Below are 13338 nucleotides of genomic sequence, written 5' to 3' on the forward strand. Positions count from 1 at the left end.
TCACAACCCTGAGTCTCTATTTCCTTTATTGGTAAGTGGGGCAATAGTACCTACCTCCTGGGTATAAAGTAGAAATCCAGGAAGCTTTGATACAGCATACGGAGGTGGGAGCGGGGTGGGCTCTTTTTCCGGGCACTGGGGGATAGTAAAAACACCTTTCCTTCCTCAGGAAGCATTCTATGGGTATGTCAGGGAAGACACGTCACGTATAAGGCCTGGCCACATGCCTGGCGGTGCAAGAGGGGCGGGTAAGGAAGGGCGTAAGGAGAGAGGAGTCAGCTCTGAAGTAGAGGCTGCAGGATCTGCCCAGGCACAAAGCAGGAAAGGGCACTGGCACTTGGATGGGAGAGCATAAATGGTCATTGGTGGGGAAATGGGGTGGTCTGCTTGGCACACAGGAAGTGCCCGGCCCGGGTGAGGTACCCACGTTCTCAAGATCTTACCCTGAATTTGCCCCTTTACCACTCAGGCTTTTGCTTGGGTGGTCAAACGATACAGCACCTTTTTTGCTTTGTCCTGGGTGTTATCTGTGGGGTGGGGACAGGCAGGCTCTGAGGGGCTGGGCATCCCCACCACTCCCCTCCCCTCCTGCCATTATCAGCTGTGTCCAGATGGTCACAGGCTTCCTAATCTGAGATAATCAGAGGGTAGCAGCTCAGCTGGGACCCAGGCCTTTGTGCTGGGCTGTGATGGGCCAGCCCCAGCTGGAGAGACCCCACAGATAGGACCCTGGGGCTTTGGAAGACAGGGAGGGGCATGGAGCTGGCCCTGTGCCGGAGGGGATGCGAGGAGCAGATGATAGCTCTTCAAAAGGCAATCTGAGTGCACATGATGGGGAGCCCCAGATGGGACCTGGCCAGCTCCTCTGGGCCTCAGAAACACAGGCATAGGACCTGAACCCACTGGGTCTCTGCCTTACAGAATATGTGACATCTTTTGTCCCCTCTTTCCTCTGAGCTCATCCCTCCCCCTCTAGCAGTTTTCTGTTGCTGCCTGTAGAGCCTCAGGCCACCCGGGTGCTTATGATGGCACGAGGGGCTCAGGCCCGCTGGCGATGTGGGGGATCTCACAGGTCCAGGTGCAGAGCTGGGCTGGCTGGGTTCTCAGGCCTGGGGCTCCGGTGCCTGCTACCCTGGGCCTGCAGTTTGCTGCGAGCCTTGGCCTCAGGGCTGCTCAGCATCCCACAACTGTTTTCGGTTTTGTTTCTAGTTCTTTGATGAGGCGAGGAGCCCTACCTTGGCCCTGGCTTCTAGCAGTGAGGCTGGTTTGTAATCCCCTTTTTTTAAAGCTTTATCCTAGAGTCTGAACCCCAGAGCTGGAGCTTCACCCTTTCTCATGGTTTTATAATTCCACTGTTTCTGGTCCTTGGACATGTTTGCTTACTTGTAAGCCCAAGCCCCTATCTTTTTAGTTGTTTGGCTTTTAATTTTGTCTGTTATTGCTAAGTGTTTGAATTGGAGAGGGTGGTTTAGAAACATCCTGACCAGAAGTGCTTCATAGATTCTGAAGCTTCACGGAACCTCATGAGTCATGGACTCTGCCAGTTACTAAGTATGTGATCTTGGGCAAGTCTCCTCGTCTTTTAAGGCAGTTCCTTTGCTGTAAGATACAAATCTTAATAACTAGCTTATTAAAAGTTAAAAAAAATGCAGTAACCTCAAATTTAAGGACTGATTACTTCTGGGAGGAATGTGGGAAGGAGTGGGTTTGGAAATGGAGGTACCTACAAAGGCATTTGTAACAATCTATTTCTTAAGCTAGATGGTGGAAACAGATTTTATTGTAATTCTTAAACTGTACAAAAATATATACTTTTTATGCATGAAATATTTCATAATTTTTAAAACATACCCACACTGCCAGTTTGAAGGTAAACAAGGTAATATATGAGGGAGCTTTGTAAAGAGTCAAAGCAGGGAGCAGACACTGGGCATTACTTCTCCAGACAAAGGAGGCTTGAGCTGGAACACAGACCCAATCTTAAAGGTTTTTATTTCTATAAGAAAGGGGGGCAATAAGTTAAGGGGCTATTTACATGGAGGTACCATGAGGGGAGCCGTGGTGAGCCTGAAACCCTCCTTTCTCTGCTTCCTGGCTCAGGCTGTTCAAGTCTGAGTTACCTGCCCAGGCTCTGAATAATGGTGAGGCAGCCATGGGAGCTGGTGCAGCGCTGTAGGGATGGCTGGGCCTCCACCTGCCCATTGTTGGGGTCAAAGGTGAAGACTTTGTCGGTGCTCTCCCCGAGATCATCCCGCCCACCAAGGATGTGGATCTTCCCGTCACACACAGTCACGCCACAGCTCTCCTGGGGAGACAAACAAAAAGATAATAAGCTATGGGGTCCAGTGTGGGGCTCCCTCTGTCCCTAGCTGGCCAGGCCAGACACGAAAACCTTGACCCACAGAATATGAGCAGGCAGTCTGGCAAGGCAGGCAGAAAGGCAAGAACTGGGTGGATTTGAGTTCAAGCTCTGGTGGAGCTTGAGCTTACTAAATGGCCTTAGACAAGTCACTCAAGCTCTCTGGGCCTCAGTTTCCTCCCCTGCAGAGTAAGAATATAGTACCTTCTTCATAAGGTTGCCTAACAGTTAATGGGGGTAAGCATGTAAAGCATTTTACATAGTGCCAGGAAGACAGTAAGCACTCCAGGAACAGTGACCACAATCACCGCCACCACCACCACTGCCACTGCCCTAAGACTCAGAGATGCCAGAAATCTCAAGCTCTTAGGATCACTGAAGGTCAGAACTGGCAGGGACCACCAGTCCAACCACACCCTTATGTAGTCTCTTTGGAGTTTCAGGGAAGGGGACAAGAGGGGGGGAGGCCAGGAATGCAGGGGCCAGAGCCTCCTGGGCCTTGACCTCCCTGCTCCAGTATTACTAGGACAGGGGAACTTACCACGTCCCTTCCCTACCCTGACCTCCCCACAACAGGCTGCCAGCTGGTGGCCTTCAGGACAAGAGACTGCAGGGTCATTCAGACCAAGACCTTCATCCAAGGCTAACGCACTTGGAACTGGGGTTCCATGCTCTGCCTTAACACGGCTTAACTGGTGGCCTTGGGCGAGGCTTCAGTCTCCCTCAGGCTGGTCTCTTCATCTGCGGAACACAAGGCTGATTCTCCGAATGAGGACAAAGCTAGGGAACTGTGTGTAACTGCCTAGCATGGAGCCAGACACACGCACAACCTGAGTTCCACGTCCTTAGACGTGGGACTTTGTGCTCCCGAATGGAACGAGTTCCAAGGCTGGGCCGGGAGCCTCTACTTACCACAGGGCTGGGGAGGACAGCTGCCTCCCGCCAGACATCTGCGCCAGGGTCATAGGTGAAGATTTTGTTCATGAGGCCCCCCACCACATAGATGCTGCCCTCAAGGGAGACAGCCTCGAGACACCGCTGTGAGAAAGGTGCCGGCGATCGCAGGCTCCACCGGTCCTCCTTGGGGTCAAAGCACTGCACCTGAGGGGCAGGAGGAGGGGCTGTGGTGAAGCCTCACCCCCCAGCCTCCCTGCTGCCCACATCCTCCCACCTCCCCAGCAGGGGGATTCATTCAGCACATTCGCTTGTGTCTACCACACCTGAGCTAGCATGGGGGGGCGGGGGGCAGAGACCTACCATCCCTGCCCTCAAGTGTGCTCGGTCTGGTTCCACATTCTGGCCCCAGCCCTGGACTTCCTTTGTCCAAAGCCGCCTCATCTTTCAAGCAAGGTCTGCATCCCAGGAGGTGGAAGTACCAGCTGCACTAGTGCTGTAGAAAGTCCTCAGAGAGCAGGCCCTCCATAGAGATGCATTTCTTATTGCACACATTGTCAGCCCTCTTCCCTCCCCCTGGTGCTCTGAGCTCATGCCAAGATTCCAGCTGGGGTGTCTTGCAGCTGGAATCCCTACAGCTGTCCACAGGCTTCCCAGGCCCACCGGTGTTCACACTTTCGAGTTTCGGAGGGCTTATACTACCCTCCCGTTCACCTTTATTTCGTCTGCTCAGTCGTTTCCTTGGAGGCTCCTGGAGTGGCCCATAATGAATCAGTAATGCGCCAGAGGGCAGCCCCCCGCCAGCCCCAGGAAGGGGTAGGTGTGTGTGTGGCAGGGGGGTGCGGAATAAGGAGGGGTGAGGGATCCCAGTTTAAAGATGCAGATCCCAGGACCACAGACTTGCGAGGCCATCAGGGGAGGGAGGAAGCTGCTGTCAAGAAGACGGATTTTTATTCACAGAAAGCCTAAATGTCCAGCAACAGAAAGTTTGGTTGATGGACTACGGTTCATCCACCCCAAAGACTACTACACATTGAAATGATGGCTGTTAAGAGTTTCTAAATATGTGGAAAATGCTTACCTTTAAATGAGAATAAAAAGCAGATTGCAAAATTTTACTAACAGTAACACAAAACGAAAACACAAAAGTTGATTCAGAAGAGGCCTGCAAGGCAATGCACCAAAATATTAAGAGTAGTTATCCTTTGGTGGTGGGATCATGGGTGATTTTTTTTTTCTTTCTCTGTGTTTTCTAAATTTTCCATAGTGTGTGGGTTTGTTTTGAACGAAGGAAAAACATTTTACTTGATCCCACCCCTGCCCTAACTTCATTTTTTAAATCTGTGAAACCCATATGGCACCAGCTCAAATATTCGGGTCCGGACCCGCTGTGTGGCCTAGGGGTCATCTCTCTGACGTCACTTCCTTGCTGAAACTTGGGGTCACTCCTCAGGGCTGCTGAGCGGAAAGCGCACGAGGACGTGAAAGTGCCAGCTCTGCGCCCGGCACACGGCAGGCGTCCAGCGCCCTGTCCGCGCCCACCTTGTTGGTGCTGACGCCGTCCTGCCCGGCGCCCCCGATCACGTAGATGCTGCCCGCGCAGGACACCACTGCCGCGGAGCTCACGGCCTCGGGGAGGGGCGCCGCCGCCGCCCACGTGTTGGAGAAGGGGTCGTAGCGTTCTACACTGCGCAGGCGCCGAAGGCCGTCGAAGCCGCCCACCGCGAACAGCTGCGGATGAGGACAAGCACGGGTGGGGTGCCGAAGGAGCCTCCGCGGGGGCTCGAGGCCTTCTCTGCGTCTCAGCCCCACCGTCTCCGCTACGTGCGGAGAAACCCAGACACACAGGGGGTACATCCCAGCACCGCCAGCGCCCGGGCGGCCTCCCTCAGCGGGTTTTCTCTATTAACGGGGGATAATGATATGCATCTCTGGGATGGGTATTAGACCTGTCAAATATCTGGCACCAAGCTGATGCTTAATAATAGCTAGTAATTTATCGAGGGTTTATCACCTTACTTAAGTGATCCGAAGAAGCACTTTTCTTTTCTGAATTCGGGATGTAGCTTACAAAGATAATTAGATTTTTTTTTTTTTTTTTAAGTGGCAGGGTCAAAGTTTACACCTAGTCTGTTTGGTCCCAGAGCCCACACTTTTGACCCCTGACCACTAGACTGTACTATTACCATAATTAGTAGTATTATTAGCATTATCATGTAACTTTGAGCAAGTATCTTTCCTTTTTGGTGCTTAAGATCCCATCTTTCAGAGAGACTGTGTTTTGGACCTTCCCCCAGGAAGACCACTGATCTGTACCTTGAGCCACAGGACAGCATCTGCTGTGTGTCCCTACCTGCCCCTGCATGACTGCCATCTTGTGCCTCCACCTGCCCTTGAGCAGCGAGGCCACCTTGATCCAGGTGTGCAGAGGGGTACTAAACATCCACACATCACGGCTGTTGATGTGGCCTCCTAGGGAAAGAGAAGCAGCTGTTGACTCCAGGCCCTCTTGGGGTCAACAGCACCCCTAAAGACCTAGAAACAAGGGTCCCCAGATCCAAGGAAGAGTTAAGGGTAGACCATGTGTTTTGAACAAATGGTGGGAAGGTGTGAGTTAGGACAAGGGGCAGGGAGTTTTGAGGGGAGAGGCCTGAGAGATTTAGGGAGGAGCTGATCTTCACTGGGTGCCTTATGGTGTTATGCCAGGCTCTGTACTCTGGGAAGCAAAGAGGGGGTCACTTAGAATTCAGCTGGAGATTAGAGTGCAAAGTGTGCCCAAGACAAGCATCAGGAATGTGTGGGGGACAGAGGCAAAGCAGGGCCACCTGCACTGCGATGGGCAAAGGTAGAGAGTGACTCAGTAACCCTGCCTCGTTCAGGGTTATGATTTCATGTCTGTTCTCGTCCCTCCAGGAAGTGTTAGGATTATTGGACATGTTTACAGACAGGAAATTCAGATGTGGCTTAGAGACCAGGAAGGCCCTGCTGAAGGCTCATGGCCTTTTACTCTAGATCAATGACCGGAACTAGAACATCTAGTCTCCCAGGCTGAGCACTGGTACGCCCAGTGGGGCTAGGCCCTGGAATGCAGACTGTGGACTCTTCTTCCCCGTTCCTTCTGGGATTACTGACCAGGGACTTACTCTCAGGAGCAGCCTTCCCAGGGACAACCATGACAGCATCCCTCAGCCTGAGCCCATGACTCAAGCCCCAGCTCTGTTTTGTAGCCCTTGACTCTGTGTATTCCCACCAGCACCCAGCAGAGGCCCTACGTGTTGTTCACAGGCCATCAGTAGCATTGGATAAGTTGTCCAGTAATTAAGTGTGGCCTGGATGTTCCCTGAGGCCTTTCTGGCTCATTCTTCTGCTCTTTATCCTTCCCAGACACCCACAGCTCCCTACAACAAGTGCAGTCTACCTAGGCCTGGAGTCAAAGCCTCCCTGATCTGACTTGACTCCCTTTCCTGCCTCATCTACAATACCTCCCCTCCTCTCCCAGGTGCACTCAACCTACCCTTTAGAGACCCGGGTACCTGGGATTCCTTTCTGCACATTCCTGTCTTCATGCCTTTGCCTGTGCTGTTCCCTCCAGATTTTCAAGGTCCAGCTGAAAAGTCTGGTGGTAAAGTGAAGTCTGTCTCCCCTTCTCCAGGGGAGCAGGAACTGTTTTATTCGCTATCTAGGGCCTGGACCTCAGGGAGGGCACAATCCGTTGGTATCAAATCGATCTGAGTTTCCCCTAGCTTTACCATTTTTGAGATAATGGTAAAATTCTTAACCTCCCCATAAAATGGGGTTGTAGGGAAAATTGATGAACTAATGTGAGCTGTGTAGCACTCTGTTCTGCACATAGTTCGTTAAATAAAGAGAAGTGATTAATAGTAATACGAATCGAAGTGGACATTGCTGAACGAAGGTCAGAGTCATACCAGCGACTGGCCCTGCAGGACCACATACCACTTCAGCCAATAGCTGTAGGTTATCGGGGGAAATCCCACCCCCACCTCAAGGCTGGGGAGAAAAGAGAGGCGTGAGAAGGAGGCCAAGAGCCAATCTTGTGGGGCTCCCGCTGCAGCCCTGCCCTCACCAGAGACATAGACGTCATTGCGGAGAGCACAGGCAGCGAACTCGGAGCGCGTGTAGCCTGGGAGGCTGGGCAGTGGGGTCCAGCGCCGGCTCTCTGGATGGTAGGCGTCGGTGAAGGGCAGCTTCAGGAGCCCCTTGCGGTCGCAACCGCCGATGACCACGATCACTTCAGCTAGGTCCATGAATCTGGCGTGGGGATAAGCCCAATGCCTGGTGACCCACACCCAAGTTCTGGCCCTCTCTCATCCCTTTGTTGACCACACTGTACCGTCCTGCTGCCCTTCCATGCCCTCATGCCCTTGTGTACTCCCTGCCTCCCAGTCCCATGCTGGACATGCCCTTTTGTACTCCCTGCCTCCCCGTCCCATGCGGGACTCTGCCACCTCCAACCTCCTTTCCTAGTATCGATGGGAAGAGAGTCACCAATCCTTAACCCCAGTCTACTGACATCTAAATTACAGGGAAAGGATCTTTACAGAGCCCTTACCTAGAAAAGTCACCTCGTTTAATTCTTATGATAGTTCTATTAGGCAGGGGTTACTATTCCTTTTGCAGAGGAGGAAACAGAGGCTCACAGACTCTGTCTTGCTGTAAGTCATGGAGCCAATAAGTGAGACAGTTGGAATTCAAGCCCAGGTTGGCTGCCACTAACCCATTCTCTTTACCCTTTTCTGTCCTTCATCCCCGACTGCTAATTCTGCTGCCTACCTCCTACTATAACCATCTCCTAAACCCATTCCTTAATTAGTAATTCCATTGGACCAGGATACACACTCTTTCAGTAAAACATTCTCCCCTCCCACTAACCAACCCCTCAGGCTTCTGACCCCACCAGAATTTCCAAACCAAGCCACCGGCTTCCTACCTAATTTCTTTGACAAATATTGAGCATCTTCTTCATACCAGGCCCTGAGCTTAGTTTTGGAGACACAGTGTGGTTATACAGAGGTGTCCTGTCTTCTATCCCCGGGAGGGGGACAGACCGTCTTGGACTACTCCACCCAAAGTCTCCTGGTCTGTTGTTCCAGAGTAAGCCTCTTGCATTTTTTTCCAGGCCCTATTTTTATCCCTTACTAGACTGAGCTCTTGGACGGTAAAGGGTATTTCCAATTACTTCCAAGTCCCAGACACCCAGCACAAGATCTGCACAGAAGCAGCACTCAGAATTATGGATGGATGGGCAAGAGGAAGGATGTGTGCTAGGTGTGAGACCCCTGCCTCTCCGCCACTGGACTGTGAATTCTTCAAGGGCAGAATTCCCAATACTAAGCCCGTGAAGTATGTGCTGAATGAATGAGCAAATCTCATTCCAGAGGCTCGATTAAGTGATTGAATGAAAGGACACCGCAGGTATGAGTGGTTGCACAATCGGGGATGAGGGCGGCTGGAAGGCAAGGGGGCAGGGGGCCGTACCTCCGCGGCTGGGCCCGCAGCGCACCGGCCTCGCGGCCCAGGATGAAGCAGGCGCGGGCCTCGAGCAGCAGCGGGCGGCACTCGCGGCTGGCCTGCAGCAGCTCGTCGGCCTCCACCTTCTCCAGGAAGTAGGCGGGCGCCAGCAGGGGCAGGCGCACGTGCTCCAGCAGGCGTCGCAGCTGCCCGCGGCGGGCCGGCGCGTCGTGGCGCACCCAGCGCATGGCCGCCTCGAACACGGCCTCCTCGCGCGCCACGCCCAGCGCCGGGTCGGCCAGCAGCGCCGCCACCTCGTCGGGCGCCAGCTCCAGGAAGTCGGCGTGGCGAGCCACCTCGACGAAGGCCTGGCGCAGCACGCGGCCGCAGCGCTCGGCCAGCGAGGCGAGCGAGAAGGCGGCAGCCACGCGGCGAAGCGCCAGGCTGTTGGCGGCGCGCAGGCGGCCCTCGAGGAAGCTGGCGCAGGCCTCGCGCAGGCCCGCCACGCCCAGCCGCTCGGCCAGCGCCAGCACGGCCGCCGCCTCGTCCTCAGCGCGCAGCCGCACGCCCGCGCCGTACACGTAGTCGAGCACCACGGCCAGCGCCGCCGCCGCGCCCGGCCCCGCCTCCGAGGCCACGGGCGCCACGGGCACCACCGCCAGGCCGCGCTCTGGCCGTCCGGCCGCGAACAGGCTGCGGAAGTAGGCGCTGCCCGCGCTGAGCGCCGCGCGGTGGCACGGGAAGTCGCGGCCGCCGGCGCGCAGCACCACGTCGGTGAGGGTGCCGCTCCGCCGGTACGCGTTGAGAGTCTGCAGAACGCGCTGCGCGTGGCAGGACCCCGCGCACGGCGCCAGGGAGCCGGGCTCCGACTCCTCCAGCGCTGGGCCCTCCAGCATCCTGCCAGGTAAAGAACACAAACAGCGTCGGAAAACCACCTGGCTGGGTCGGCGAGAGGGCAGGAGACCCCTCATCCGTCGATTCCGTTGTTGTTCGTTCCCTGGTTTACTCAAGCCGGCAAGCATGCATGTAACGCAGGTGCTTTCATTTACTCAGCTGCTCTGCCTTCCATCCCTCATCCAGAGGCGTAATGGCTGCAGGGATCTAGTCCCTGCCTACCTGCAGGTGGTCCCTGCCTTAGCTCTATCACCTTCTTCCTCGCTTACCCACTGTAGCCATATTACTCCTTCTGTCCTTCAGACTCGTTAAACTTTCATCAGTATCAGCAGGAGACAGATGGCAAGCTCTCAAATGGGATAATTTGCGGATTGTCTAATAAGGGGATGATTTACAAACACGTGGACGTTGTTTAGGGCCTCCCACAAGGGCTAAAGCAGTGCCCGTGGCCGCCAACAGCATGGAGACTTTACCTCTCCAACGTCCGGAATGGGAGGGCTGGGAGGTTACAGGAACCTGCGCAAAATATCTGTATAGGAAGGCCCCCTGACAGGCGCTGTGGAAGGGATTCAGGCTACCCCACAGACACCTAGTGTGGTGTGGGGAGGAACAGCTCTGCTCCCTCTTGTCACCCTAGTCTGTCTCCGGATCTCCTGTAGGTGCTCCCCACTGACCAAACCCTGATGATTTTATCTATTTATATTTTATTTATTAGAGTGGACGCACAGGAGTGGGGGGAAGGACATAGGGAGAGGGAGAGGGACAAGCAGACTCCCCGCTGAGTGTGGAGCCAGACACTGGGCACGGTCCCAGGACCCAAGATCATGACCTGAGCTGAAGTCAGATGCTTAAGGACTGAGCCACCCAGGCACCCCCTGATTATTTAATACCTGCCTCTCCTACAGCAAGTGCTCAGTTAATATCTGTTTGAGGTTGAGTGCATGTATTAAGCTAGCATGTATTTAGAGCCTTTTCTGTGTCAGGCAGTGAGCAAGACAGGCATAGACCCTGCTCTCCTGGCTCTCACAGCTTGGTGGGGGTCCCACAGGGGAGTGTGGGAGCCGATCGAAGGGGCACTAGACCCTGTTGCAGGGGCGTCAGGGAAGGTACCCCCTGACGGATCATCAGACTGAGAAGCATAGGGGGACTTAGCCAGGAGAAGGGAAGGGAGTGCAGGGAGGATGTCTCCATTTAGAGAACAATCTTTGCGAAGGCCCAGAGGGAAGGAGGGCAGGAGACTAGAACCCAGGCTGAGAGGGAAGTTAGTTAGCCCTCTCTCTAGTATGTTCTCCCCGTGTTCTCAAGGAAGTGCTGTGGGGAGATGGAAAGAACTGGCTCTAAGGACTGATCCGGGTTCTAAACCTGCCTCTGTCATTGACCCACTGCATGAGCTGTGCAAGTCACTCCCCTTCAGGCTCCTCTTCTGAAATGGGATCCTAATGCCCACCTCGTAGGATTGTGACATTGTGCTTATGAAGTGGAATATGAAAATGCTAGGAACATAGCACAGCCTCAGCTAACACAAGAGGAAGGGAGCACACCAGTGCCCTGGCTGCTTTTATGTACGTAATTGCATTTGATCCTCACAACCCTGAGCATTTCTTTAGATGCCCCCGCCCTTCTTTCAGTTTGTCCTAAGGAAAGAAGCACACAGGAAACCCGCCCTTCGGAGGTTGTGCTAAGAATCAAAGGAAGGGTGTTTGTGAAGGCACTCTACAGACTAGGGGGCGGTACTGGGCTGGTTGTGATTTGGCATTATAAATACACAGTCTCTGCTTGCATACCTCCAGGGACAGGGAGCTCACTTCTGTATGTGGCAACTTACTCCAGGGGAGCACAACTCTGCCCTCTACCTCTTGCCTCTCCCTCCATGCTCCTGATCCCACGTGCTCTGCCTCCTCTGAGACTGCTTTGCCCTGGAGGTCAGATCTTGCCCATTGTTAGTCTGGCTTTCACTGCGCACGCCCCGGTCATCCTGGGTGGTGGATCCCCATGTCAGGGTTACAGAAATGAGCTCCCTGGTGGGCAGGGTCCCAGGAGGCTAACTATGCCCAAGTAGAGGGGCTGGGCCCTGAACCCACCTGGCTCCAGACTCTGCATGCCTAGCTGCTCGGCCACACCTACCAGGGTCAGGGCATGTCCTAAGGAGCAGCCCAGGACCAGCAGAGGGAGGTGAGAGAGGTCATCGGAGCGTGCTGTCCCCATTCCATTCTCTGCTGGCTGCTTTCTTAGCAAGCAGGTCCCTGAGCTGAGATCCAGGAGGGCAGGTCTCTTCAGGGTAAGGAGGGACCTCTCCCTGCAGCACAAGGGGCTGCCTGGGGGCGGAGAGAGGGTCTCCTCCTGGGAAGTGCACCAGTACTCTTTCATTCTTTCTACTGCTGTCTCCTGTGCCAGGCACTGTGGTCACACTGGGATATCAGACTCCGTTTCCACCCTGGGAATTCCCAGTCTGGGGGCCAGAAGACCCAGTTGCGACGTGGATGGTAGGGATTCCCAGGGAGGGCTCTACTGGACGTTCTCCCGTCCTAGCGAAGAATCTAGCTGCCTCCAGCCAAGAGTTCTGATGCATACTAAGGGGTCTAGCCCCTAGAAGTTGACATGCCCCCCTGTTTCTTGTTCATACCCTCACTCACACACACGCACTCACACACACACACACTCAGCCTTGTAAGACACCACATAGCCCTGCTGGTTGAGGGGCTAAGTCCCCGGATGTACCTGACACTTACCTGGCCATGGCCTCACCCGGGTGCTCTGCAGCTGCTGCTCTCATAGTGACCACTGCTGTCTGTCCTGCTGCTGCACCCCTGGCCGTCCGGGCTCCAGTGTCCTTGCCGCTCTGCCTGGACTCGAGCTCCGGCTCAGCTGCAGGAGGACAAAGGGGCTGGACGCCAGGGGGGAGGGGAGAGGAGAGGGGGAGAAGGGGAGGAGGGGACGTTGGGCTTTTGTTCCATTCTTGGACCAGCCCTGGGAGGGAAGGAAGGAAGGAGGCGCGAGTAAGCGTGGCATTGACTGTGCGTGCATCTCGGGGATCCTTGTACCTGGATTGGGGGTGATCTGGCACTGGCTGTGCCCCTGAGTAAATGCATGGACGTGAAGGTGTGTGGGGGGACTGCCCTAAGGAGCCGGGGTGTATCCGGGTGGCTGTGAGGGTACAGGTGTTCCAGGGTACCCGTATGTGAGTGTGGGAGCACACGGGGACGTGGTGGGTGTGACTAACACTGTGGCTGCATAGCTTAGGGGTCTCGGATTCCCTCCTGCCTCTGTGTGACTCAGCCTATCTGTGTTCCTGTTTGACAGCAGACATTGTCATCGTAGGACTTCATGTGTCTGGTTGACTGCCTAGTGTGTCCCTCTTTGTGTCTATGTGATCCTGTGTGTGACGTGGGTCTGTCTGTGCAGGACAGGGGTCTGTGTCTTGTGGCCCGTGCGTGTCCTACGCCCGTGGCATGGTATGAGTTGAGGTGGTTTTCAGCAACGGACCCACATTGGAGGGGACTCAGTGAGGTGGGCCTTGCTGGTACTGAACAGGCCTGGTTGGGGTAGATGAGAGGAGGCAGCTTGGGCCGGCCTGGCCTCCTGGAGCCAGAGGAGACCACGCCACAGGCTGGTCCCAGATCATTTGCTGCCTCCACAAGGGCCACAAGGCCTGGTATTTGAGAGGCCAGTGAGGAGATTTGCTTTCACAGAATAGGACAGTTGTTGGGAGGAGGTTGCTT

The 13338-nt window shown here is 54.8% G+C and overlaps 1 protein-coding gene across 1 annotated transcript; it reads right to left on the minus strand.

Moving 5' to 3' along the window:
- Nucleotides 1-1697: 1697 nt before the first annotated feature.
- Nucleotides 1698-9627, minus strand: KLHL35 (kelch like family member 35). Its single transcript, XM_045816328.2, has 6 exons — nucleotides 8753-9627; nucleotides 7341-7525; nucleotides 5607-5725; nucleotides 4796-4984; nucleotides 3272-3460; nucleotides 1698-2305 (listed from the first exon to the last, which is right to left on the minus strand). Exons 1-6 carry the CDS (start codon nucleotides 9619-9621, stop codon nucleotides 2117-2119), a joined length of 1740 nt encoding a protein of 579 aa, XP_045672284.2. The 5' UTR covers nucleotides 9622-9627; the 3' UTR covers nucleotides 1698-2116.
- Between the last annotated feature and the right edge of the window lie 3711 nt (nucleotides 9628-13338).

The sequence above is a fragment of the Ursus americanus genome, chromosome 16, assembly GCF_024610735.1.
Source record: "Ursus americanus isolate L20-20 chromosome 16, mUrsAme1.1.p, whole genome shotgun sequence".
In the NCBI taxonomy this organism is placed as follows: Eukaryota; Metazoa; Chordata; class Mammalia; order Carnivora; family Ursidae; genus Ursus; species Ursus americanus.